Source organism: Carcharhinus amblyrhynchos, chromosome 19 (genome assembly GCF_965287045.1).
Source record: "Carcharhinus amblyrhynchos chromosome 19, sCarAmb.v2.hapA, whole genome shotgun sequence".
NCBI lineage: Eukaryota > Metazoa > Chordata > Chondrichthyes > Carcharhiniformes > Carcharhinidae > Carcharhinus > Carcharhinus amblyrhynchos.
Genome location: NC_137342.1, coordinates 11,472,841 through 11,499,954, shown reverse-complemented (window position 1 = coordinate 11,499,954; position 27,114 = coordinate 11,472,841). Strand labels below are relative to the sequence as shown.

Below are 27,114 nucleotides of genomic sequence, written 5' to 3'. Positions count from 1 at the left end.
CCAAATTAACTGCTGAAAGTTCCTGCCTGATACCATCAAAATTGGCCTGGCCCCAATTTAGAGTTTTAACTTTTAGGCCAGACCTATCATTCTCCATAGTTATCTTAAAACTAATGAAATTATGGTCACTGGTCCCAAAGTGATTCCTCACTAACACTTCTGTCACCTGCCCTTTCTGATTTCCCAAGAGGAGGTCAAGTTTTGCCCCCTGTTTAGTCGGGCCACCCACATACTGAATGAGAAATTCCTCCTGAATGCACTCAACAAATTTCTTTTCATCCCAACTCTCTAATACTATGGCGGTCCCAATCAATGTGGAGAAAATTAAAATCCCCTATTAACACCCCTTTGAGAATGCTTTTAATCTGAATTCACCAGAATCAAGACATTGTGCCCAATTTCGTACTTCATAGAGCAATCATGCACAAAATAAATCTCTCCCAATTTGATAAATACCCTGCAGCATCAGCTATTATCAGAAGGAACAATGCAGATGCAGGGCTAGAAAGGGGATTGCTGTATGTAAAGAAGAACAAAGAAGAGATCACTAAACAAATCTTGTGACAAGGTTAAAATCTAGCAACTGGTACCACATGCCTTGAAACAATTCTTATATAAACTAAAAAATCAACCCCTATGGAACAACATAACACAAAAGAAGCCCACATGTAAAAGCAGGAATCTGATCTTCCCTAATACAAAATAGTCCTGGTGAAAAGTTATATGACATGAAACATTAATTCTATTTTTCTCCACAGATGCTGCCTGACCTACTGAGGTTTTCTAGCAGTTTCTTTATCTTCTGAATTGATTTGTTCACCGCAGATGAGTGAGTATGAACAAAGAAATGCTAGAAAACGTATAATGTTCAGAATAAGTGCCTTGTGAACCAAAGAGATTCTTTGGAGAAAAAGTAGGCTGAACAATATCCAAAGAAGATAAGAAATGTAGAGTAAAGGATGAACGTCAGGAGCACTTGATACTGCTGTAATCACAATGCAATGTCGCATGACTGAGACAATAATCTGGTGGGAAACAGAATTACAGTCTATGATAGATCTCTTAGGCTAAAGGCAAACTTGAAAGAGATCCTATCTAGACCCAGAACCCAAGACAAAACAGTAAGATTACTTCATCTGGTCATGGCAAGTTGGCTCAAAAACAACTCACTTGTCCAAGAACTTCAGCTCAAAAAAGGGATGGAGGATGAGTTTATGTTTCAAACAAAACAATGCTGTAAAACATGCTACATCCCACGAAGTTTCAAAACTTCATTGGATTTCTTCAATTTTCACTGACATGCCAAAAGAATATCCACATAAATCTTATGAAATAATGCAATGTTTAAAAAAGATATATCTATATATAAAATCAAAGTAACTTAAAAAGCAGATTAGGTTCAGCAGCAGCTCAAAACAGTCACAATATGAAGAATCTGTTCAGGACGCATGAACCTTAAACCATGTGCTGAAATTCAAAAAATTACGACTGTCAAATTTAAAGGTCACAAGATAGCAGAGGCTCGAGCACAATGTATGAGCAAAACTAAGGTGCTATCAAAACTGAGGGTCCAGAAAGCCTCCTGAAACTTTTGATATCAACATTTTCTAATTTTGTAATGACTGCAAAGCAGACAGAAACTCAAACAAAGCCAGCTATCTTTTCTTTCATGGGATATAGGTATTGCAGGCAAGGCTAACACGTGTCGCCCACCATTAATTTCCCTTAAGTGGCTTGCTAAACCATTTCAGAGGGCAGCTGAGAGTCAACCACATTGATGTGGAACTGGAGTCACATATATTCCAGGTAAGGGCAGCAGATTTCCTTCTGTAGGGCATTAATGATCCAGATGGGTTTTTATGACAATTGATAAGGTTACGCAGGATTTCTACAAACAAAAATCAATCTCATCTGAGATAAGCATGTTTATATGCCATTTGGATATTCCAACTTGCAACCAATCTTTCATCTAAACATTCCTGTTTAATTTTAAAGTGGAAATATTTATCATAAAAAAAGTTAACTCAGCCTAAAACTGCTGATGTGTTAAGTAATATCGTGTGCCTGTTCCAATGTTATAATTTACCCAATACATTTGGCATGAATCATTCTGCATGAAGTATAACAAATTGCTTTCAGGTAAAAGGGATCACATTCACAGACCCACACCATCAAGTGAAGATATAGCAATAGATCATTACTGAGAGGAGCTTTTAATTCAACATCTAATTAATTGAATTTAAATTCCACCAGTTGCCAAATTGGAACTTACCACAGTTACCACAAATTTCTTGCACTTATATGACAGACAGTCTTTTATTGTTTGGTTGGTCCAGCAAAGTCAGTTGAAAATGGGTATCATACCGCTTTATTTACTGAATTGCACGTGGAAGGTCCATAAACCCTAAAACTTTGTCTATCTTTATGCCCGCCGATCAACAGAATGCATTCTTAATGTGTATTCCCAATTATAATTGCTCCAATACTGGTAGCTATGCCTTCAGTTTCCCAGCCACCAAGTTCTCGAATACCCTTCCTACACTTCTCTCCCTCTCTAACTCATTACCTCCTTGAAGTTACCTCTTGAAACTTACCTCTTTGACCCTGCTTTTGATCATCTGATTAAATAACCCCTATGCATAACATGCCTGCGAAGCAGCCTCAGTCACTTGATGCTAAAAGTGCCATGTAAATACAATTTGTTGCTGCTGACTATAGAAAATGGGGAAGGGAAAGGGCAGCAGCACAAATGGATGCAAAACTTAAAAACAGGTCCAGCCCTCAAATGACAAAGTATGGTGATATTGCGTCAGATCGAGGAATTGGAAAATTGACTGTGTAGTCTGGCAGTATGAATACAGTACTGCAGATTATGAATTGAAAGAGCAAAAGAAAACATGTGCATTTATATAGAGCCTTCCACATCCTCAGGAAAAGCATTTAATGGCCAATTAAGTTCTTCCACAGAGTTTTCACTGTCTTAACGTAGGAAGCAAAGCAGTTTTTTTGCATGCAGCAAGATCACAAAAAGCAATGAGATGATGTCTAGATAATCTCTTTAGTGATTTGTTTCGTGCTGTGGAAGAATCTTCCTCAACAAATCAATCTACTGTTTGAATTGCAATCTGAAGTGTCTATACTCCCTTTTGAGCACAGACTCAAGTACGAAGTCAAGCTCAATGACTGGAGACATTGAACCAAAGTCCTGCTGGTTGCTATAGACCAATCAAATCAAATCCTAGAAAGTGTAGCTTCAGCAACACACAGATGGATTCAATTCTTTTTATATCAGTACTAATCTGAAAAATACGTTGTTAAACTCTGGTGGTTCAAGTTAGGTTGTGGAAGTAACTAACAGTGCAGTAAAAATGCTTTTAAAGTACCGAGCGAATGGTTTGCTTTTTTGTTTTATATATATATATACACACACACAGAGCTGCCATTATTTGAATGGAGATTTACAGACAAGATCATAAGCAACAAGCACAAACTCTATGCTTAAGTGGTGTACAGAATTGTTGTTCAAAATGAGCTCTGCCCTGTCTGTGGTGAGCATGTTTATACACCATTTGGACTTGATCAATCTTTCATCGAAGCATTCCTGTTTAACTTAGAATTATACAATCCTACAATGCAGGAGGAGTCATTTGGCCCATCGAGTCTGCACTGACCACAATCCCATCTGGGCCCTAACCCATAACCACATACCCTAGTTAGTCTCCCTGACACTAAGGGACAATTTAACATGGCCAATCCACCTAATCCACACATCTTTGGACTGTGGGAGGAAACCGGAGCACCTGGGGAAACCCATGCAGACACAGGGAGAACATGCAGATTCCACACAGACAGTGACCCAAGCCAGGATTTGAACCCGGGACCCTGGTGCCACCCTTTAAACTGGGAGCATTTTTGTATCGTGAAAAAAGGCATTAAAAAAAGATTAACACTGCATTAATGTTGATTTGTTAGATAATAAATTATTCCAAAGTAATAATTTATCCAATGTTTTCGATGGATATGAAGCATTCTGCATGGAGTGCAGTACAATGTTTTCAGATAAAAAGGACCATATCCACAGACCCAAACCATCAGGTGTAGAGGTAGTAGCAGGATTGTTAACTGAAGTCACCATGAGGACTGTATGCAGCTGGTAAACCTAATCATTAACAACAATCCCCTGCATCTTTTGCTCTGAATACAAGAAAGCATTTAACATCAGATACATACAGGACAGGGCTAATATACCCACAACAGGAACAATGAATTACGTTGCTCTGGCGAAAGAACATGTAAATGGCACTGATTTTAATAACAGTACTCTACAAGGAGAGACACTAAAAATCTGAGATTAATACACACACTGAACATGGCTGTCTACCCAGAAAACTTGGGAGGGGGAGGAAGAACGAGAACGTGCTTCCTTCGGAAATTCCAATCTACTCCAGTTACTCCGTAGGTCAAATATTTTCAAAGTGATCGAGCGAGAAAAATTAAAGCCAATGGGCATGAACTGCAAGCTAAATTGGACTGTTCAGTTTTTCACCTTCCTCAAATTTAAAGAAAAAGCACAATAGCAAAATGGCTCAAAGCCAAGCTGTGATCATGTTTGAGAGAGATATATATATGTATATTAAGCTGAAAAGTTGGCAAACATACTTCACTGAAGAAGAGTAGGATCCGAATCCTTCCCGGTGGTAGCTCGAGAGATGTCCATTCATTTTTGCCTCGCCTCAAAACTGTAATTTGAAAGAAGCAGCAATAATGTCTTTGTGAACTGAATTTAAAAAATGGTGTCCGCATAGCATACGAAGCACTATCAATTCTGATAATTATAAATATACTCCACAATTCAGATTTATGTCATCACAATGTTTCTTTTTGATTTCAGTACAAACTTCAAAAATTGATGTTGCTAAAATATAAATTGGACACACAAGGTAGCAGCAATACAAAAATCCGTGTTCACAATTCTATTTCTAATTTCAAAACAGAACTCATGGTATATAGAAATGCTCATTTTCGAATGAAACTACATAGCAAATGGTAATTTGCAAAGTAAAAATGCATATTGTGGTGTGTGTGTGCGTGCATAATAAAGAGAGAATCAAAGTGATTTCACCACTCAGGCAAAACCAGGCTAAGTGGTCAAATATCCTGTCCCAACAATTTACCCCCAGTGCAGGTCATAGTGAAATTGGACAACACCTACACAAAGCAAACTGGGCTGCTTTAGAGCCCTAATACACAATCTAAACTACCTCACTTGTCAAATGTATTACAATTGTCATGTGTATAATGTATACGGCCTATGTAAATACTGCAAGTATATTTTCAATGCAATTTTCTAATTAATTTTCAAGATGCGAGAATGATACACAGGACAGTTTTTTTTTAAAAATGCTCTCGACCTTTAAAATCGCTGATCTCATTTTTTCCACCAGCTTTTAAACACAATGTTTAACAGAAAAAAAAAATCAGAAGTGATTTTTCATTTGAGGAATTGTCCTTTTAGGCTATAGCATCATTGTCGCACTGTAGCATTTCCATGTGATGTTCTTTTGAATGAAGAAAACCAAGTATCACAAGGTGTTATGTAAGCATATTCATCCCTATTGGTTCACTGAAGCTTATGCAGTATTAGTGCACATGCCAGAAACGATGTAGAAGGTTTAGCATGTGAAAGAGAGAGAGATGCAGAAGCCATGGAAGAGATCACACACCATTAATGAAGCTCAGTTGTTTTCCAACTAAAGTCTGTATCACACCTCCAATACAGAACCAAAACTGCTGATGACCACGGTGCGCTTTCTAGCCACATGGAAAGAAGAAATTAACTGAGTGAAAGTCAGACAAAAAGAAAACTTTCACACGTGCTAAGGAGACCAACGGGCTCAGTGGACATCAGTAAACAATAGTCTGCAAGCAGATTATAAAGCAGGCCAAGGGAAATAAGAACCTGAAGCTCAATTAGATACTGTTGTGTGTGGGGGGGGAAAAAAAGTCAAGATAGCTGCTGGAAATACTGGCGCAAAATATGCATATGCAAAACCTCCTGATTGACAAAATGGCAGGAGTCTTCAGCATCATGGGACCATTTGGTGGACACGAGGAGCGATTGCACATGTGTACCAAGCTTTCAACTATTTCGCACATGCAAACAAAATTTTTGGACCACAAAAGGGAATTCCGTAACTTGCAGCAAGTCCATTAAGTACTGACAGTCAAGTCTACATTGTAACGCGGATGGACTTCAGGCTGCCACTACTAGACAGTTTGTTAGACTGCTGGAAGGGGAATATCTTCTGTTTGAAGAAGTGAACAGTACATTTGTCTCTTCAAGGCAGGCAAGAAAACATACTTGGAGCAATCCTATGCTCTCAGAAGTGACAGATATGGTTTTATGAGGAAATACTTTGGAACTAATACCCAACTTGAAATCCTACAACAAGGAGATCAGCACCGTTAGTACAGTCAAGATGTCTTCTATGGATGCTCAAAATGATCATTCCACCACCACGGAGGAAACTGTTGTTAGAGAAGCTACACAAGGGCCATTGTGGAGTTGTACCCATGAAGAAGAGCAAGAAGTTATTTCTGGTGGCCTGGAATGGATGTGGAAATTGGGGAGAAAGCTAGAACATGTTCTTGTGCAAAAGTGAAAAACTTTTTGCTCTAGCACCGCTGCCATTCGGGAATGGCCTGAAGATGCTTGGCAACATGTGCATGGGGAACTACAGCACAAGCAGCAGCGAGTTCCTCTCATCCTTGCGCAGACTGGGCCTCTCTCTTAGACCATACTATCTGGAGGAGACATGCAAATCAGTTATTAGCTGAAAGACCAGACCTGCCAAATCCAGTGCTGATTGAAAATTCAGAATCAGACTTCCTACAATCCCCACACCACCAGACATCATTGAGGTAAGCAACTCTACACCTTCCTTTCAGACACAAAGACAACCTCTACTTCCTAAGTTAAAGTTGATTATATCAATTACTGATGACGTCAGTGCAAACACAACGCCAGAGATTCCCAACCACGTGAAGATATGCCAGAGATCACCAAACACATATTCCAAGAGTGACAACCTCCAGTCCGTTAATTAACCCAGTCTTATTAATACTGACATATTGAATTTGCTTGGGAATACTCATTTTCTGAGGGGGGTAGGGGAGAAATGTTTTGCATTTGCATTTATCCCTATTGGCTCATTGGAGCCATGCTGTATTCACGTTTGCATCAGAAACTATGCAATAGACCTCGTGCAGGAAACAGAGAGAAAACAGCCATGGAAGGGATCACACACAGTTAATAAAGCTCCGTTCATTTTTCACAGAAGTCTCTCCTGCAGACAGAATGCAAGGTCATCGGCAAAAACTCCAATCAAGAATTACATCTATTTAAAGGAACTCCATGTTATTAAAAGGAAATAAAACTCAAAGTAATAAAATACTACTTATTTGCATTTTATTATGCTCATATTGAGAGCAAGCCATGGTCTCCATGGTCCAAAGAACATGATCCAGTCCCTTACCACCTATATCCATGATTCTTCTGATGCCCTACATCATATCAACAACTTCCAGTTCACTGGAGATAGCATTAAGCATTGGTTAAAGAGATGTGTATTGTCTCCAGACAGGACAGTAAGTGAGATGTTGCAAGTTCAGGCAAGTCATGGGAGTTACAGATAGTGCGACATGAACCCAAGATCCCAGTTGAGGCCGTCCTGTGTGCGGAACTTGCCTATCAGTTTCTGCTCAGCGACTCTGCGTTGTTGTGTGTCGTGAAGGCCGCCTTGGAGAACGTTTACCCGAAGATCAGAAGCTGAATGCCCGTGGCCACTGAAGTGTTCGCCAACAGGAAGGGAACAGTCTTGGCTGGTGATTGTCGAACAGCGTTCATAGTCATAGCGATTGTCATAGCGTCTGCATGGTCTCCCCAGTGTACCATGCCTCGGGACATCCTTTCCTGCAGCGTATCAGGTAGACATGTTCTATGACTGAGCCAGTTTTGCATCCACCTTGCCAGCTCAGCTCACCTGATCCCATGCAACCTCATCTTCTGTACCAATCTGCCGTGAGGGATCTTGTTAAAGGCCTTACTGAAGTCCATGTAGCAACATTCACTGCCCTACCTTCAATCATCATCTTAATTTCCTCAAAAAATTCTATCAAATTAGACCTCCCCTTCATAAAACCATGCTGCCTCGTGCTGATATGTCCACTTATTTCCTGTCTTGAAGAATCTGCTCCAATAATTTCCCCACCACTGACATAAGGCTCACCGACCTTAATTACCTGGATTATCCTTGATACCCTTCTTAAACAAAAGAACAACATTGGCTATTCTCAAATCTCTGGGACCTCCCCTGCCCTAGCAATTTCCTCTCTTGCGTTTCTCAGTATTCTGGGGACCTGTCTACCTTAAATGTTTCTCAAGATCCCCAATACCTCCTTTTTGATCTCAACATGACTCAAGCTATCTACACACACTCTTCTCTGGATCTGGGAAAAATGATGAATTTCACTTCCAATTTTCACCCCTCTATCACCTTCACATGGTCCATCTCTGACACTTGACTTCTTTGACTTTTGTCTCCATTTCTGGTGATAAACTATCCACTAATATCCATTACAAGTCCATTAATTCCCACAGCTACTTTGATTACAGCTCTTCACATCCCACATCATGCAAGGTCTCCATGACATTCTCTCAATTCCTTCCCCTCAGTCACATCTGTTCCAATGATGCCACTTTCCAAAATGGCACTATTGGTATTTCTTCTTGCTTCCTTAATTGTGGTTTCCTCCCCACAGTAGTTAACAGGACTCTTGTTTTTGGTGAAGCCAGTCAATATTATATTCCTGTATGTGACAGATATCTGTAGCTGCTCTCAGGCTGACAGTCTACAGCTACATGAAAAAACTGAACAGATACAGCCAACCAAAAATCTTTTCCAACAGCAAAATATAACATGCAAAGTTACAATCAGGATTTTTACCCAAGTTCTAAGTATTATTTGAAGATTGGGGGAACGGCAAATTGTGCGGAGGGTGTGGAGAGTCTGCAGAAGGATCTAGATAGGCTGGGCGAATGGGCCAGGAAATGGCAAATGGCATTTAATGTTGGCAAGTGTGAGGTGGTCCACTTTGGTAGGAATAATGGTAGGAAGGACTATTACTTACGTGGCGAAAAACTGCAGCAGGTGACGGTGCAGAGGGACCTCGGGGTCCTTGTGCATGAGTCGCAAAAACCCAGCTTGCAGGTGCAGCAGGTGGTCAGGAAGGCAAATGGGATGCTGGCCTTCATAGCGAGGGAGATTGAATATAAAAGTAGGGAGGTCTTGCTGCAGCTGTATAGGGCATTGGTGAGGCTGCAGCTGGAGTACTGTGTGCAGTTTTGGGCGCCGCACCTGCGCAAAGATATTTTGGCCTCGGAGGGAGTGCAGAGGAGGTTTACTAGGCTGATACCGGAGCTGAGGGGGTTGAGCTATGAGGAGAGGCTGAATAAACTAGGCTTGTACTCGTTAGAGTTTAGAAGAATGAGGGGAGATCTCATTGAGGCGTATAAGATGATGAATGGGATGGATAGGATAGAGGTGGAGAGACTCTTCCCGCTCAAAAAAGACAGTAGGACTAGGGGGCACAGCCTCAAGATAAAGGGGGGGGGCGGTTTAGAACGGAGTTGAGGAGGAACTTCTTCACTCAAAGGGTGGTGAATCTCTGGAATTCTCTGCCCGTTGAAGTGGTGGAGGCTGCCTCGCTAAATATTTTTAAGACGCGGGTTGATGGGTTTTTGATAAGAGAGGGGATTAAGGGTTATGGGGAGAGGGCGGGCAAGTGGAACTGAGCCACGACAGATCAGCCATGATCTTATTGAATGGCGGGGCAGGCTCGAAGGGCTAGATGGCCTACTCCTGCTCCTATTTCTTATGTTCTTATGTTCTAAGTGCATTCATTAGACTTTAACCATTTAGGAAACAGGAGATAGTTTGATAAAGTAACTCAGGAAATCTTTAATAAGTTGGAGATACCTATTATAGACAGGGCAAGATTTGACTGGTGTGCTGTGGCTCTTGGTTTTCAGTTTGGCCCTGGGTGCAAGTTAACACTCTCTCTTCTCTCCTATAACCACTGCCTCCTTCTGGGCAGCAGGCACTGCAAATGAATTTTGCTTCCAAACTTAATGCGCAACTTGCTCAGTGGAAGGTGGTGCTTATCAACTCATTCCAAGCCACTACCTGCAGCGTGGCGAATTATGTTGTTGGATCTAATTGACCTAAAGGAGGCCAGGCTAATTCATCAATGGTTTTAGGGACGATTTATCTGTGATTGATCTGGGTGGGCATGATCAGTTTCCAACTGGATTTTTGAGTGTGATGGCCATCTGTTGATGCAATTTCCATCATCCCTTGACTAGTCCTCCAAAACATCAATTACTTATGGGACCATCATTCTCAGCAGGGTTTGTTTCTGTTACTGCCTGCTAAGATAAAAAACTGTTTTAAAATCTTCCTTGCCCATTTGGTCAGGATGGTCAAAATATGTTTTCATGCCCTCATGGTCTCAAACCTCAATTTGTATTACATCAGGCCCATATCAATGACTCTGTTTTGGATAGGTTATTTGCTGTTACTTGGAACAAATTACTTTACTTTTAAAACAAATGATAGAGTGGTAAAGTTGTTTATAACCTTACACCAAATAAAGTAGCTTACAAAATACCAGTATGAAATATATAGTGCTATGCATAGAATACAACTGAGACAAGACTACGTGATGTCTAATTCATCTGTAAGATTTCATTAAAACAGGCATTTACCAATGTGTTTTTGCTGAGGCAACTGCTTTGCTGTAGCAAGTTTCTGTTTTATCTATCAGTGGTTGCTGCAAGTCAAACTTACTGAATAGTTTTGCAAAACTTACACAACGTCTATCTAAAATACATATCAATGTTTAAAATTGACTTACGTGCTAAGCATAATACAACACCTTCAACTAACAGATACGGACAACACAGTGATTAGCACTGCTGCCTCACAATTCCAGGAACCCAAGTTCAATTTGGCCTCAGGTCACTGTCTGTGCAGAGTTTGCATTTTTCCCCATGTTTGCAGGTGCTCCAGCTTCCTCCCACAGTCCAAAGATCTGCAGATTAAGTTGATTGTCCATGCTAAAATTGACTCTGTCAGAGAGATTAGCTGGGTAAATTTGTGGGGTTATGGGAATAGGGCCTAATTGGGATTGTGGTTGGCATAAATTTGGTGGGCTGAGCAGCCTCCTCTGTGTTGTAGGGATTCTATGAACTTAATACTAAACTTACAAGATAAAACATGGTTATACAATGCGAAATAAAGATGGTTACACCATGTGAATTAAAGTGACTTTCTTCAAACATCACAAGTTAAACTACGCTAACTTAACATGTGTTTTCATACTGGTTTTCACACAACAGGACTTGGAATTTAGAGAATAGAACTGATCATTTCAATTGCTTGGCAAGTAGACAGTCCATACCAATAATTGTTTGACCTTGATGATGTCTTGCATCACTTCCAGCTTCAAGGACCAGATGTTCTTTGCCCCTTATTAAGTTTGAATCTGCTGCCAAGACCAAGTCATGTCATGAGCTTGCATCCAAATATTCAGCAGATGACCATATTGGGTTGACTTACTTCAATTGTGTGTAAGCTACACTAAAACTAATCATTAAACATCAATTTTTCTACATCAGGGTCTGAAATTATTGAAGCAAAAAATGAAGTGAAATTACATGTGAATTTTTTAAAACAATTTATTTCAGTAATCCAATGGTGCAATATTTTAAAAAAAAATTTATAATTGCTTGATATTGTTGTAAATCTCAATGAGTTTATTTAACTGTATAGTAAATAGAGTTAAATATGTGCAGTCTTTTAAACTTATTCTCTCAAATTTACATTTGTGGTACTGCTCCCTATTCAACCAAAGGTTACAGGTTGGACCTAGATGGCCCTATGATATCAGAGGCAGTGTGCAGTGAATTAAATGCAAATTAAGGCACCAGGGAACTATTTCAACCAAATCTTAATCTCACACAGATCCTTCAATTTCCCATCGAGGCACCAAAATGATGTTCAACTGCTCATCAACTGGAACACACTTCTCTCTCAAGCATAATTGCTAGTACTATTTGTATCACTTGAGTGAATTAACCATCGACGCACTTGGCAGTTCAGGCACTAAAAATATCCCCTTAAATTTTAAAATGAAAAGGTGTCACAACCAAGCTTCCTACTTATTGCCATTTCACTTTTCTGGATAATGTTAAAGAAATATATTTTAAGGAAGCAAGAAAAATAATTCCTTATTCACAAAATCTATAATTAAAAGTATTTTGTACCAGTGCTAATGTCTGCCCAGGATTTAGTCACTTGCAAGAATTGAAACAAGCACAATTTAGATGGCTGATTGAGATGCAAAGAGAATTTCAAAAGTAGATTGTTAACATCAAGCTACATGCAGCAGTTCATGAACCAAACTGCAAAACTAATCACTGCCTTCAAATGTTAATGTCTCATTTTACAATGAAGGCTACAGTTCATTCTGGAATTGCAGTCCATTACTTTTCTCACATGGTCTAAGCAGACAAAAATAAAATCATAAGAAACAGAAATAGAAAACTTGTTCTTCCATTCAGTAAGATAACAGCTGATCTGATTGTGGCCTTAAATCTACTTTCCTGTTTGTCCTCCATAACTCTCAACTTCCGCTATGATCAAAAAGCCATCTTAACTCAGGCTTGAATGTATGCTGTGACCCAGCCTCCACTGTTCCTGAAGGGTTGTTACCATTTGGAATTCTCTGTCCCCCACCCAGAGATCCCTTTCTGCCCCTACTTCTAGACCTTTCCCACAATATAAATCTCATCAGCAGATACCCTGTCAAACTATACTTCGAACACAGTGTTCAATTGTGGTCAAACTATTTGTGGAAACATCCAAGCCCTGAATTACTACTCTCAATAGTTGGGGAATTGAGTTAGTACAAAACAAGTTAGGGAAAAAAAACTGGCCGACTTTTCAGCTTTCATATTGTGACAACACAGGGAAGATTCAGCAAGCGAGCCTGTTGGGGAATACCAGGAACCAGAGGCTAAATTAAACAATACTTTAAGGGTTATAGTTTCTGGACTCTTATCTGGTCACGTGTAAACTGGCCCAGTGATGGGCAGATTAAAGAGGTGAACACATGGTGTGCAAAAGACGGGTTCAATTTCATGGAACACTGCCAGCAGTACTGGGACAGGAAGGACCTGACAACTGGGACAGGTTCCACCCAGGCTGGGTCTCAGCAGAAAAAACAAACAAACAAGAGCGGTCACAAGGGTTCTGAACTCTTGTGGCAAAGGTAGAATTAACAATGGCTAAAAAAGCAAACAAAGGGGAGAGGAAAGTACAGACTAAACTGTGCTTTTGCCAATACAGGCTAAATAAAACCCTAAATGATGAAACTAGCAGAGTAAATATGCAAGCAAAATATTAGAACTGAAGGGCACACTAAAAGGTGTGTGGCATTAATAAGTATTCCTTCTACTAAAGCACATGAACAAATGGGAGGATATGACACGGTACACATTACTGGAGTGATAACAGTCAAGAGTGAAACGAAATACAAGTTCTGAGGTCTACAGAAATGTTAAGAAAGTCAGGAAAATGGCAGCGAGGAAGGAGTAGCCTTGATGATTAAGAATGAGATCACTTCATGATAAAAGATGTAACAAGCAAACACATTGATGATTTTACAGGCAGGATTAATAAAAAAAAAGATTGAAGACTGTATTACCAGAGACACTGCAGCTGAGAAGTTGATTGCATAAATGCAGAGATTAGACAAGTGGGTAGCACAAATGGGAGGTTTCAATTTTCATATTGATTGAATAAGCAATCTAGCATGCCAAGAAAGTCATCAATGCCTTCAGTGCATCTAGGACCGATTACTGCAACAATATTTCTCAGAATTAACATAGGGCATGCCATATTAGATTGATTTCTTAATGAATCAGATTTAGTTAACAGCCTACATGTGTATTAACAGTCATCGAATGGTGATAGCAATGTAGTCAAATCCAACAGTGCTCGAAAGGGAGAAGTTAAGATTCGAGGTTTATTTAGGCTGACTACAATGTCCACAGTAAACTGCGCAAATTCATCAATACCTAAAATGACAAAGGAGTATTAGGGGTTCAATAATTAATTTAAGCTAACACACCTCTGAGTATACACTAGTTCTAAGAATTACACTGTACAATGAAATTGTGCATCTAACTCCAGTATCTGAGAAAGGCGAAAAAGGAAAGCCAAGGAATTATAGACCAGTTAACTGAACATGTGCCATCAAAAAAACTACTCAAATTCGTACTTAAGGATGGGTGACTCAACATTTTGAGAATCTTAAGAGGAGGCTGAGTCATGCCTGTTGAATCCGATTGAATTTTTTTGAGGCGGAACTGAAGTAGTGGACAGATATTATTTGCATGAATTTACAGAAGGCATATGGTAAACATCCTTAAGGAAATGTCTAGCTAATGGAATCAAAGGCAAATTATTGTCCTGGTTAGGAAATTGGCTGACTGGCGAGACACAAGGTAAGAATGATAGGTAGGTATCTAATTGGCAGGATGTGATTACTGGTGTCTCGCAAGGATCAGTGTTGGAATCTCAATCACAAATTAAATTAGGTAATGGGATAGAAAGCCACATATCAAAATTTGCTGAAGAGACAAAGATGGATGACATTGTCAACAGTACAGCTTAAAGCTTTACAATTTCTCGAGATTATTTTGTGAAATTCCTTTGGATGCAGCAAGTGGCGTTTTAGGATTACCCTCACTATGAGCTTGTTTCACATCACTATGACATTGTCAATGATAATGTAAAGAAAACTATGAGTTACATGGCTGCCCTTGGATTTAAAATCCTTTCATCAGTTGAGCTACAAGTTTAACTACGATGCAAGAGGCACATCCAGCATATCCAAGCAATTCAAAGAGTGACCTTATTTTAATTTGGAAGGAAAAGACGGAAGGAACAAAAAGGAAAGGTTTCTTTCATACCCAATATTTTATTATTTGCCTGGGGAATCCCAACAGCCTAGGTCAGTAATGTATTTTATTTTGGTACATGGCAAGCTGGTTGAAAAGATGTACACAGGCTGAATTTTGGTTTTATACTTTAATGTAGCTCAGTATATTGATAATGCATAATTACTATTCTGGACTGCATTGTGGAAACTTTTCTACTGTAGAGACCACTCAGTAATAGAACCTGCACATAAATGCTTCAGAGTTTTAAATGCCAGGTATCCAAACAAGAGAAAGTGCAGACTTCATACTGGACAAACAGAAGTGTCACTAATTTGGAGTTCTTGGCAGATTGATTTAAAAATTTTACATCAGAGGTTGTTTGTCCAACACCAAGCTAAGAAAGCTGCCATAATTTAAGCCGTTAAGTTATACAACCATACTATTACAGAGACATTGCTTTGTACAGTATAAAAAGTGAGATTTACATGAAGTATAAGCAGTAAAGCAACTCCTCCAGAGAGGTTAACATTAACAAGCTGAAGTTCTCAGTGTACACTATTACAGGAACAACTCATTAAGAAACTTCATTCTACGGCAATAGCTGTTTGCCAACTCTGACTGGTAGTAATAGAATCACTCCACTAATTATATTGCTTTATGGTATACTGGGTTCTCCCATCGCATTCCGTGCACACTTAGAACAGATGAAGTGAGGAAGTGTGGCTTTAAAAATGAGCACACTGCAGTGCTAGGTAAATCGATTCCCCATTGTTTGGGATGAATTATGTTTTAACCTTATGGTTCAAATCCTCTGAGGTTTGAGTGTCACATATTATTGCAGAATACAAGTAAAGCCACACCCTGCACAGCGAACAGAGCAAAAAGAGAACTTTGAAATAAAAACGGTTTTAAAAACACTCCCCCTAAAACTGGATAACAGAAGCAACAACAAATATAATCAGTGTCTTTCACGTGTATAACTTCCAACAAACTGCTGTCATGACTAAGTTAATCCTTCCTAGTACTACCTGTACTGGCCTGCGTCAACATGTTAGACAATCGCACAACTATCAATTTCACTGCATTTCCTTACCCTGCAAATCAGATGATCAACGCTCTTTGGATTTAACACACACATGATAAAAACATATTTCAAAACAAGAGCATGGGCTCCAAACAATTGCTGTCTTAAATTAGATCTGTTCCTGCTATGCGCCATAAGATGAACCCTTCATGGGTTTCACAATACTAAAAGTTAATGACTAAGCTAATAGGTCTCTTATCACATAATGGCCGACAGCGGTATTGCAAGGTGGTTAACAATTCGAAATATCCAAAGAATACATTGCTCTTTATTAAATATCTTTTTTAATTTTCATTGTCAATACTTCAAACACATTCTACATCATACAGCTAAGAGAAACAATAGAGAAAGGGATTTGTTTCTCATGATCTCAGTGCCATTTAATTCAAGTTAATCAAAAGAAACTTTTCCCAACTGCTGAGTTTGAAAGCCAATAAATATTTTAGGATTAGTTTACTATTTTCTGAGAATTTTTTTTTAAAAAAAGCTTCCCCCTGTTAACCTGAAGAAGTTTGTTCATGCTGGTGTAGCGCTGTCTTGAATTAGCTGTCCTCCAGTAACTCATTGAACTAGCCATTTTCATTGAGCCTGCATTATATTCAACTCAGCTATTAGGCACTGCATCTGAGAGAGTTTTTGTTCCAGTTTCTTTCCAAGTTCTAGCAGGAGGGATTGGATAATGATCAGCAACAGGAATCCTGCCAATATTTTTGCTACCTCGTTCAAGGGTCCACAGACGAATGGCACTTACTGCCACCTTGACAGAAATTCCACAAAACTATGCAAACGCACCACCTGCATAATCAATGCAACATTTTGTATCGCAGCAACAGGTTCACAACAGACGCAAACTCCCTGGCCCTACACTTAACCCTGGAACACTTAGATAACAAAGACACCCATGTCAGACTCCTACTGATTGACTACAGCTCAGCCTTCAACATCATTATTCCTGTAACTCATCTCTAACTCTGTGGCCTAGGGCTCAGCTCCTCCCTCTGCAACTGGATCCTGGACTTCCCAACCCACAGACCACAATCAGTGAGGACAGGCAACAACGGTGCCCCTTACTATTTATACAGCTATGACTGTGCGGCCAAATTACCCTCCAACTCAATTTTCAAGTTTGCTGATGACACGTCATCATTTGCTGTCGCTCAGATAAGGTGCCACACAAAAAGCTGCTACGCAAAATAAGAGATCATCCCAGTACCAAAGAAAACCAAGCAGTGTGCCTTAGTGACTATAGTTCGGTGACTGACATTCATCATTATCAAGTGCTTCAAAAGGTTTGGCACAAATCAATTTCAGCCTCCCGGACTGCCTGGATCCACGACGGTACACCCACCAACGCAAGAGGTCCAGATCAGATGCCATTTCCCTGGCCCTACACTCAATCCTGAAACACCTAAAGAGCAAAGACACCTATGTCAGACTCCTATTCATTTACTGCAGCTCAGCTTTCAACACCATTATTTCTGCAACTCATCTCTGAACTCCGTGACCTGGGGCTTGATTCCTCCCTCTGCAACTGGACCCTGGACTTCCTAACCCACAGACCATTATCAGTAAGGATAGGCAACAAGACCTTCTCAACGATTATCTTCAACATTGGTGCCTCACGAGGCTGCGTCCTTAGCCCCTTACTATTCTGCTTATACACTTATGACTGTGGCCAAATTCCCCTCCAACTCGATTTTCAAGTTTGCCGATGACACTATCGTAGTGGGTCAGATCTCAAACAAACAATGTTGAAATGGAGTATGGGAAAGAGAGCGAGAATCTGGTGAACTGCTGCGATGACAATAATCTCTCCCTCAATGTCAGTAAAAGAAGATAGTCATCGACTTCAGGAAATGTGGCGGAGGATGTGCCCCTGTCTACATCAAAGACAGCAAAGTAGAAATGGTCAGGAGCTTCAAGTTTTTAACTGCCAAGAGCACCATCATCTGTCCTGGTCTTTCCACACCAAAGCGATATTAAGAAAGCCAGTCCATTACGCCAACCAGCCCCTTATATATTGACTCCGAATATACTTCTCACTGCCTTGCAAAAGCAGCCAGCATAATCAAGGACCCCACACACCCTCTCTTCCACCTTCTTCCGTTGGGAAAAAGATAAAGTCTGAAGTCCAAGTACCAGACTCAAGAACAGCTTCTTTCCTACTGCCTCACTTTCGAATGGACCTGTCGCATCAAGTTGATCTTTCTCTACACGTTAGCTACACTGCAGCTACTTTCTGCACACTCTCCTTTCCTTCTCTATGTACAGTGTGCTTTGCCTGTATAGCACACAAGAACCAATACTTTTCACTGTATATTAGTACGTATGACAACAACAAATCAAATATTTGATTTGCTCAAACTATAAAGTATTTCTTCCATTTTTTAGGCTCTTTATTTGCATTTCATCTTTTTGTTCCTTTCCTTATTTTACTCCCTCCCACCATGACAACAGAATGGTAAGATCAGCTATGATGGGACAAAGCCTTCTACATCACCATTACAAACAGGATTACATTCCTTCCCTGCCATTGTGTGTGTCATATTTTTCTCTCTGCTGCCATCATGTGCCTTCTGCTCATCTACAGAGAGCGTCTTGTTTGCATATCTGCATACCAAAACTGAGAGCTGTTCAGCCCTGCCTGCCAGCAATCCAAAACAAAATGTACACCAGATCCTCACAGAATTGCTCTACAGTGATGATGCCATCCTAGCATTCCATATCCATATGGCACATTCACTCATGTACAGAGTTGGGTTTGATGGCGACACAGTGGTTAGCACTGCTGCTTCATAGCACCAGGGACCAAGGTTCAATTCTGGCCTTGGGTGACTGTTTGGAGTTTGCATATTCTCCTCATGCCTGCATGGGTTTCCTCTGGGTGCTCTGGCTTCTTCCCACAGTCCAAAGGTATGCAGGTTAGGTGGATTGGCCATGCTAAATTTCCCCTTAGTTGTCAAAAGTCTATGTTAGGTGGATTCGCTCCAAGTGTGTGGGGTTATGGGGATAAAAGGGTGTTGCACCTGGGTAAATTTTTTGGAGAGTCAGTACAGACTCGATGGGCCGAATGGAGTCCTTCTGCACTGTAGGCATTCTATGGTTGAGTACAAGCACCAGGAAGCCCGGACATTATCAATTCTGATTGGCAGCTTGACAATGTGATACACAAGGTTTTTGATAGTCTCACTGTAATAACTTCAGCCAGGTGAATGAGGTTGGTTTGCTAGAGTATCAACTACCTGATGAATCCTGTGCAGTTGCATTGGCCTCAAAATCCAATGGTGTTTCTCAGTGCAGATTCCAACCCTGCTCACAGCGATTATGATTGGGAGTGTTTACTTCTAAATGCGTGGTTGGGGGCGGGAGCGGGAGGAGGAGCTCCTCATGAACCTGTTCTTCAGCTTAGCGAGGCAGGCCTTCAACAGGTCCCGACACGGGCAATCGACAGGGTTGTCCATCCTGACCGTCTGCCCCTGTACAGCGGTTATATTCGCAGCCAGGCGTCTGTGGAGAAGGAGCATGCAGTGTCCACGGGCGCAGCTAACACCTTCCTCACCCGCTAGGCACTGCAGGGGTTGGGTGTAGTTTAAACCCTGACCAAAACTTTGGCAAGGCTGAGGACCTATACTGGGGAACCACAGTGATGGGTACAACCCATGTGCCAGTTGCTTACAGGAAAGCATTAGTTAGGTCCCAATAATGGTAGTGGAAGATTCAGGACTGAGCTTTAGGGCAAAACTGGAGAAAAGTAGTCCAGCTAGATTGGACAAATATCTTCCAGCTGGAAAACGGTCACTTGAGTGAGGTTCAAATATTTGGAGGTTTTTTGGGGAAGGTCGAGGGACAAACAAAAGTGTCAAGGCAAAATTGCATGTCGACCCGGAGGCTGTCCCAAAGTTTTGCAAAGCCCGACCAGGATCATTTGCGTTAAAGGAAAAGGTCAATGCAGAAATCAAAAGATTGCTGCACTAAGGAATAATAAAACCGGACCAGTTCACAGAATGGCAGCACCCATGGTTCCTATCTTAAAGCCGGATGGCTCGGTGCGCCTTTGCAGCCATTTCGAACAGATGATAAATTGTTACTCTCAGCGAGGCAAATACCCAAGTTCCAAGATTGAGGACCTGTACACGAAGTTGACAGGAGGACTCCTGTTCACAAAACTGGACATGAGCCACGTACATCTGCAACTAAGGCTAGATGAGGATTCACAAAAATTCACCACAATAAATACACTGAAAGGCCTCTTCCAGTATAAAAGATTGCCCTTCGATGTTTCATCAGCTTGTGCCATATTCCAAAGGACTTCGGAGAGCTCCTACAGGGGGTTACCACAGGTCATCATTTATTACGGATAAACAAGGGCGGAACACTTGCAGAACCTGGAGGAATTTCTCAGGAGATTTGCAACAGTGGGAGTGCATTTGAAAAGGGAGAAATACATCTTTTTAGCATGACAAGTAACCTACCTCAAGTACAAAGTGGATAAGTCAGGCCTACATCCTCTGGAGGATTGGTGCGAGCAATAAAAGATGCCCTGGCTCCCACAACCATTCAGGAACTATGGTCATTTTTAGGACTGGTAACATACTACGGGAAATTCATATTGGATCCCTTCCACCAGTTGCTAAAGGGACAAACTTGGGAATGATCAGCCCACCAGGACAGGGTCTTCAAGAAAATTAAACAACTTTCATCCGAAAACGTATTGCTACATTATGACCCCAAGAAGGAATTGGTACTCACCTGTGATGCGTCCCCATATGCAGTGGGAGCAGCCCTGGCACAGGTGGCAGAAGGCACAAGAGCAGTCAATAGGGTATGCTTCCTGGACCCTGGCAATGGCAGAGCGAAGATATGCCCAGACTGAAAAAGGACCAGCGATAATCTTCGCAGTCAAAAAGTTTCACCAGTATTTATATGGGGGAAAATTTATCATAACTTGCTGGGCCTACTGAAGGAAGACAAAGCAGCGCTGCCGATAGCATCAGCCCGGATCCAGCGTTGGGCATTATTGCTGGTGGCATATCACTATCAATTGGAGCACCGACCAGGGACTAAAGTGACAAACACTCATGCGTTAAGCCAGTGGAGGAGACCATGATGACATTAAACTTTATGGATACCTCCTGGTTGATGCACACAATATATGCCAGTGAATGCAGAAAGACTGTGTATTAGCAAAGTTAAAGCACCTGGTGCTGACGGGGCAGCTGGAAAGACCAGTCCATCTACAGTTCCCGTACTGGAGCAGAAGGGAACAGATCACAGTGGAAGACAGGATCCTGCCATGGGGAGCACGGGTCATCATACCAAGGCAGAGCCATCGGGCCATACTGCTGAACTACACAATGGGCACCCTGGAGTATCAAAAGCTCTGGACGCAGACACAGCCAAACTGGTAGGACAGCGCCAGAAAGCACCAGGTGCAGCCGGGCTGCCACTGTGGAAATGGCCAGGCAGACCATGGTCAAGACTCCATGTCGATTTTGCAGACCCATTTATGGGGTCCATGTTCCTGGTGATAAAAGATGCCCATTCCAAGTGGTTAGACATCGACAAACTAAACTCAGCAAACACAACGGCAACAGTGTATTATAGACCCCGTTAACCACATTTTAATTTGATATTTTAAGCTTCATTTCTACTTTTGGTCCGGGCAGGTCCCCCTCCTTTTGGGGAGCTGCCCCTTTTAATTTGTTCCTTAGTTAGTTTGATCTTGTATAATTGGTTGGTATTTAAAAAGAACTACCTGATGAATCAAAATTGATGGTTAAATCAGGGAGCCTCATGCTCCCTGTTTAAAGCAGGTGTGTCAAACTCCCAGCCTGCATTCAGCAGGAGCCAGCTCTTCAGTTGCCGATGTACAAATATATGGTGTAAATAAAGTAACTTGGTGACAGGACTTTCGTCTCCATGGAGTTGTTACACTCTCATATCCAGCCACCACAATGAATCATTTATGCTGAAACATGTACACTGCACAAACTGCAGCTGTTGCTGAGCAAAAAAAATGTGTAGAACAACAGCAATCTGACAGAGAACACCAAACTGCAAGAGCATTCAGCCTGTGTCTTCATTGCACTTCTTCACAGTACTGAGGCCTGAACAATATATGCTAGACAGAAGGATAGACTTAAGTTTGTATCCTCTCCATCTTTTGCCAGGTCAAGGTACTGGAGCACGCTAATCAACATACATTACTAAGTTAATGTCTGTTATAGGATGAATGATGGGCACTTACCTAATGAACTGGGTCACTAATTGATGGGTATCCATACCTCTGCTAAAAGTGCACCTACAAGTGACACATGAAGATGGTGGACACTAACACAGACAACTGGGAGGGCGCTGCTGACAGCCAGGTGGTGGCTTGTTCGGACATTTATCTGAAAATGCGAGATGAAATGGAAGGCTCAGCTGGCTGAGAATAGGGCCCAGAGAAAATAGGCCTGCAAAATCTGGATCTGCTGAGATGAGGAGAATTGCAACAGACACCTCCAGACGCTGACAGATGCCCTCATAAGAGCTGGATATGGCGCTTGACTCATTAATCAACAGTTCTGACGCGCCATAGCCAAAAACCGCACCAACCTCCTCAGAAGACACACATGGGACATGGTGGACAGAGTACCCTTTGTCATCCAGTACTTCCCCAGAGTGGAGAGGCTATGGCAGGGGGTAGGGTGTTAGCGTGGATAGAGGATTGGTTGTCAAATAGGAGGCAGAGAGTGGGGGTCAATGGGTGCTATTCGGATTGGCGGTTGGTGACTAGTGGGGTGCCCCAGGGGTCGGTGCTGGGGCCTCAGCTATTTACCATTTATATAGATGATCTGGAGGAGGGAACCGAGTGTAGGGTGTCGAAATTTGCTGATGACACCAAGATTGGGGGAAAGGCAAATTGTGCGGAGGGTGTGGAGAGTCTGCAGAAGGATCTAGATAGGCTGGGCGAATGGGCCAGGAAATGGCAAATGGAATTTAATGTTGGCAAGTGTGAGGTGGTCCACTTTGGTAGGAAGAATGGTAGGAAGGACTATTACTTACGTGGCGAAAAACTGCAGCAGGCGACGGTGCAGAGGGACCTCGGGGTCCTTGTGCATGAGTCGCAAAAACCCAGCCTGCAGGTGCAGCAGGTGGTCAGGAAGGCGAATGGGATGCTGGCCTTCATAGCGAGGGGGATTGAATATAAAAGTAGGGAGGTCTTGCTGCAGCTGTATAGGGCATTGGTGAGGCCGCAGCTGGAGTACTGTGTGCAGTTTTGGGCGCCGCACCTGCGCAAGGATATTTTGGCCTTGGAGGGAGTGCAGAGGAGGTTTACTAGGCTAATACCGGAGTTGAGGGGGTTGAGCTATGAGGAGAGGCTGAATAAACTAGGCTTGTACTCGTTAGAGTTTAGAAGAATGAGGGGAGATCTCATTGAGGCGTATAAGATGATGAATGGGATGGATAGGATAGAGGTGGAAAGACTCTTCCCGCTCAAAAAAGACAGTAGGACTAGGGGGCACAGCCTCAAGATAGAGGGGGGGCGGTTCAGAACGGAGTTGAGGAGGAATTTCTTCACTCAAAGGGTGGTGAATCTCTGGAATTCTCTGCCCGTTGAAGTGGTGGAGGCTGCCTCGCTAAATATATTTAAGACGCGGGTTGATGGGTTTTTGATAAGAGAGGGGATTAAGGGTTATGGGGAGAGGGCGGGAAAGTGGAACTGAGCCACGACAGATCAGCCATGATCTTATTGAATGGCGGGGCAGGCTCGAAGGGCCAGATGGCCTACTCCTGCTCCTATTTCTTATGTTCTTATGTTCTTATGTTCAACATCTCATTGATGAAGACGAACATCTTGCCAAGGACATCCCCACCCCCCCACTTCTTGCCTTCGAAACAACTGCACAACCTCAAACAGACCACTGTTCGCAAGAAACTACCCAGCCTTCAGGAGAACAGTGACCACGACACCACACAACCCTGCCACAGCAACCTCTAAGACGTGCCAGATCATTGACACGGATGCCATCATCTCACGTGAGAACACCATCCACCGGGTACACGGTACGTACTCTTGCAACTCAGCCAACATTGTCTACCTGATACGCTGCAGGAAAGGATGTCCCGAGGCTTGGTATATTGGGGAGACCATGCAGACGTTACAACAATGTATGAATGAACATCGCTCAACAATCACCAGGCAAGATTGTTCCTTTCCTGTTGGGGAACATTTCAGCAGTCATGGGCATTTGGCCTCTGATCTTCACGTAAGCATTCTCCAAGGCGGCCTTCATGAGACACGACAGTGCACAGTCACTGAGCAGAAACTGATAGCTAAGTTCCGCACATGTGAGAATGGCATCAACGGGGATCTTGGGTTCATGTCACACTATCTATAACCCCACAACTTGCCTGGACTTGCAAAATCTCACCAACTTTGCTGTCTGGAAACAATACACATCTCTTTAACCCATGCTTAAAGCTCTCTCCAATCACATTGTCTGTACCTTTAAAAATTGATTAGCCGTAAAAACTCACATTCCAATCATTATGCCTGTAAATTGAGTTTGTCTCTTTGTGCCCTGTTTGTATCAGAACTCCCAGCCACCTGACGAAGGGACAGCCTGTTCCGAAAGCTTGCGGCATTTGCTACAAATAAACTTGTTGGACTTTAAGCTGGTGTTTGGGATCTCTTTCTGTTTTACCCCAGTCCAACGCCGGCATCTCCACATCAAGCCTGCTATTTCAGCAGACTGCCTTCATTTGCAGCAAGTTCTGCAGAAACTGCAGTGCCTCAGTGGGGTCCTCAGGTGATGCTTAACACAGTTGGCCAACAACTAGGCTGGAAACCATTGGTTTGGGTGTGCCAGGGTTATTATTTCACTTTTTCTTGACATGCATAAATGCTTTGTGTTCGCTTCCATTTCTTTTATTTTTGCCTCGGTTTTTATTTTTGGAGAGTGCATTTTTGGTTATGGTAAAATGCCAATGATATTCATTAGCAGCGAGTAAATTGCTAGGTAAATCAGATATGTCAAAACAAGGCAACGCAGCAATGCAGATCATGAAGAATTTTAAGCAGTGATTTTTAAGTGAGTAACCAAAGACAAGATAGAAACTAAGAAAAATATGTATAAATAATAGAGATATTAAGTAATAATAGGGAAGGTGATGGCCTAGTGGTATTATCGCTAGACTATCAATCCAGAAACTCAGCTTATGTTCTGGGAACCGTGGTTTGAATCCCGCCACGGCACGTGGTGGAATTCAAATTCAATACAAAAATATCTGGAATTAAGAATTTACTGATGGCCTTGAAATTACTGTCAATTGTTGGAAAAACTCATCTGGTTCACTTATGTCCGAGAGGAAAGGAAATTTGTTGTTCTTACCTGATCTGACCTACAGGTGACTCCAGAGCCACAGCAATGTGGCTGATTCTCAACCGTTTCTTCAGAAGGAACTCTTCAAATGCAGACAGTAAAAACAAAAAACTTACTCCAATTTACAATTCAAAGAAAGGGTTTAATAAACAAACTTCATTATCCCAAACTTGGGGTCTCACCTGGACCATTTCAAGATTCCCCACAATTCCCATCAGCTTCTTATTTATCGTGAGTCAGCTGACTATCACATCATTGTAATTAGCTCCATGGTTTACTGGAGTCAGCTGATCCTTACAGTTTGTTACCATTGGTCACATTACATCCAATACAAAGGTGTGACCAATTACATTCTAACAGATTCCCTTTCTTTGTTTTTAAATAATTTGAGACAACCATCCTCCAGTAATCTTAATAACTTTCCAGTACCTGCACCCCTTTTTGTAAAACAGTCGGATACCTGTAGATTTGCACCAATGCAGTTAAGTTTGTAAACTTCCTTATTTTCCAGCATTTGTTTAATGCTGGTCAAAACAATTCTTAGTTGTTTCTCTGTTACACTTTTTGTTGAGAGAACATTGTCCATATAACACTCAATTGGTACTTCTTTACCTAATGTGCCCACAAAAAATAATTCTGTTAATGTATCAAATATATCCCCATATACAACACTCAGGTTTCAGCCAATGTGCTTTTAACTACCTTTTGTAATTTTCTTTGCTTCCTAGACCAAGGGCAACATTTTCCTTCCTTACCTACCAGGAATATTATGAATCCAGCACTGCTTGAATGTCCATCTGGTAGATTGGCACATGAAGCATCACTAAACACAACCAATTCCATATCTTCCAGTTATCCAAGTGCTGGGAATTTAATCACATTCCTCTAATTTTAGATTTTTAATGTTTTATTCACCTTCAAGATCGCTGAATGTGACGCACCTCAACATATTACTGAGCTTTAGGACAGGACAGCTCCCACCCTGTCTTGTTTGTGTGCATCAATTTAGCTGTCCTATCATACTCCTCAACAATTCTGTTTCTTTTTCATTGGCCCGTTCCTTTTTTCCATTGACCTTTCTCTGGTGATGTGAATGGAATCAACGCTGTTTAGATGTCCCTGTTGACTCATCATTACACCAGAGGTACTTTGTTGGATATCAAGACTAAGATATTGATAAGCACTAGCTGCTTGATTCTTGACTTTAAATGTTGTTTTCAGCTTCTCAATTATCCTTCTTCCAAACTCTTCTATGCCACCCCATAGGAAATCATCCATATGCATCACAAAAATTCCAGCTACTTTTCCTTTAACCTTCCAGTAAAACATTGCTGGATCTGCTTTTAATTAGACACAGCCAGACTTCAGCAATACAGATCAGAGAGAAATACCAAACCCTTGATGCATCTCTTAACCCAGATCCACATTTGTTCAATTTTCACAAATGTCCCTGTGCATAACCTGCTTCTTTGGATGGTTTCAAAAAACTTTTCTCCGAAAGGTTTCATCCTGCAGAAATGCTACTTTGATATCTATTGATTTACACATCGAATTATTAGATGCTAGAACAGCAAAAACAAAAATCAGTATCATTT

General features: G+C 41.5%; 1 protein-coding gene across 7 annotated transcripts in view; it reads right to left on the bottom strand.

Moving 5' to 3' along the window:
- eps8a (EGFR pathway substrate 8a, signaling adaptor) overlaps positions 1–27,114 on the bottom strand; it is a 169,828-nt gene that overhangs the window by 73,903 nt on the left and 68,811 nt on the right. For 3 of the 7 annotated variants that reach the window (XM_080207248.1, XM_080207247.1, XM_080207250.1), the window contains exons 1-2: positions 16,161–16,295; positions 4,660–4,739 (exon numbers count right to left, since the gene is read on the bottom strand). The exons of 1 other annotated variant lie outside the window; for it this stretch is intronic. In XM_080207248.1, coding sequence (XP_080063374.1) covers positions 4,660–4,721 — 62 coding nt within the window. In that variant the 5' untranslated portion in view covers positions 4,722–4,739; positions 16,161–16,295. Of the gene's footprint in view, positions 1–4,659; positions 4,740–16,160; positions 16,296–27,114 lie in introns of those variants that run through there. 3 more of the 7 variants (XM_080207246.1, XM_080207245.1, XM_080207251.1) reach the window with 2 other exon arrangements.